Source organism: Chaetura pelagica, unplaced genomic scaffold (genome assembly GCF_000747805.2).
Source record: "Chaetura pelagica isolate M959 unplaced genomic scaffold, ChaPel_1.0 scaffold1325, whole genome shotgun sequence".
In the NCBI taxonomy this organism is placed as follows: Eukaryota; Metazoa; Chordata; class Aves; order Apodiformes; family Apodidae; genus Chaetura; species Chaetura pelagica.
Window position 1 is genome coordinate 16907 of NW_009953384.1, and position 1899 is coordinate 18805.

The 1899-nt window shown below is 65.1% G+C and overlaps 1 protein-coding gene across 1 annotated transcript in view; it reads left to right on the forward strand.

Annotated features, from left to right (window-relative positions):
• Positions 1 to 370: 370 nt before the first annotated feature.
• Positions 371 to 1899, forward strand: part of PLCD3 (phospholipase C, delta 3) — a gene marked incomplete at its 5' end in the record, with an annotated part of 7230 nt that continues 5701 nt past the window's right edge. The window contains 3 exons of the mRNA XM_009998195.1: positions 371 to 681; positions 1417 to 1618; positions 1703 to 1847. Coding sequence (XP_009996497.1) covers positions 371 to 681; positions 1417 to 1618; positions 1703 to 1847 — 658 coding nt within the window. The remainder of the gene's footprint in view (positions 682 to 1416; positions 1619 to 1702; positions 1848 to 1899) is intronic.

A 1899-nucleotide genomic window follows, 5' to 3' on the forward strand; every position in this document is an offset into this window, starting at 1 on the left:
GGGACCACCAATGGTTGGGTGCCCTGCCAGTGGCTGGTCCATCTCCAATGGCTGGGACCACCAGCAGTCACTGGGTTCACCACCAGTGCCTGGATCCACCACCAACAGCCAAGCCCACCACCAATGGTTGGGTCCCATCATGAGCCCATGCTGGGGGGTGGGCTGAGCTGTCCTCCCCCCTGCTCTGTGCACCCCCAAGGTGTGACATTACCCCCTCCATGGGGTACTGTTTCCATGGACATGTCCCAAGGTCCCTTTCCCACCTGGGGAAACTGAGGCACGGTGCTCTGCGAGGCTGGGGGTGGGTCAGAGAGGACACCCCCCCACACCCCTCCGGGCACCCACCCCTCAAACCAACCGAACCCCCCAGACCCATCAACCCCGCTGCCAACCCCCAGGGCCGGGGGGTGGGTGGGCAGGGGCTGCTCCCCGAGGCTGGACTGAGGTCCCGGCAGGGATGTGACCACTCGGGGGACGAGCGGCTGGAGGAGCAGGAGCTGGAGAAGTTCTGCCGGCGGCTGCTGCGGCGCCCGGAGCTGGAGGAGCTGTTCGGGCACTACTCGGGGGAGGACCAGGTCCTGTCGGCCGAGGAGCTGCAGGATTTCCTGAGGGACCAGGGCGAGGAGGCCACCCCGAGCCAGGCTCGTGCTGCCATCCAAGCCTACGAGCTCAACCAGAAGGGTAGGGCTGAGGACGCCCAGCTCGCTACACCTGTGGTGGGTGGTCGTGGGCGGCCTGGGGTTGTGGTTCTGCTCGGTGGTGACACCTCTGAGGGGTCTTGCCAGGTTTGGGCGAGAACTTTCCCAGCTTTGGGGGGGCCTTGGCACCCGTGGTCCAGCTCATCCAGTGGTCAAACATGTGGCCTTGCTGGTCCCTGGCGGATGTGGGGACAGGGGACATGAGGGTGGGGATGGGCAGCAGGGGGGTCTCCATGTCTCCTGGGTGACAGTGGCAGCCATAGCATGAATGGGACACTGCCAGGGGACCTCATGTCTCTTGGGTCCCACCCAGGAGGCAGGTCCAGGGTGAACGTGGCACTAGGAGCGCAGGGGACATCACAGTGGGGACCTCCTTGTTCCCTGGGTATCACAGTTGTACCCCTGGGGTAGATGGGGGGATGTCAGGGTGGAGGTGGGACAGCAAGGGAACCTTCACATCTCCTGGGTGCCACAGTGGCAGGTCTGGGGTGAACGTGGCACTGTGAGGACAGGGGTCCACATCAGGGTGGAGAGAGGGTGACCCCTGCATCTCATGGGTGTCACCACATGAGGTCCAGGGAACATGGCATTAACAGGGTGGGGGACATCAGGACAGTGGCAGGTCTGGGGTGAACGTGGCTCTGCCAGGAGCAGGGACACCCAGCTGGGGACAGTCCCCTTGCCAGCCCCTCTCTGACCCCTCTGCTGTGTCCCACAGCCAGAGAGCAGGACCTGATGACCCTGGACGGCTTCATGATGTACCTGCTGTCGGCTGCTGGGGACATCCTCAACCAGGAGCACACCAAGGTCCACCAGGACATGAACCAACCCCTGAGCCACTACTTCATCTCCTCCTCCCACAACACCTACCTGACCCACCACCAGGTGGGAGGCAGCAGCAGCACAGAAGCCTACGTCAGGTGGGTGCCCCCCCAGAACCCACCTCCCTTGGTGGCCCCCAGCTCTGGTGGCCCGTGGGCCGGGGGTGACTGTGGGGGTGACAGGGCTCTGCTGGCCGGGTGTCGCTGCGTGGAGCTGGACTGCTGGGAGGGCCCTGCTGGGGAGCCCCTGGTGTGCCACGGCCACGCACTCACCTCCAAGATCCTCTTCCGAGACGTCATCGAGAGCATCCGTGACCACGCCTTCAAGGTCAGCTGGGGACACCCCCCCCCCCCGGCCACCCTGGGGCTGGGGGGGTGGT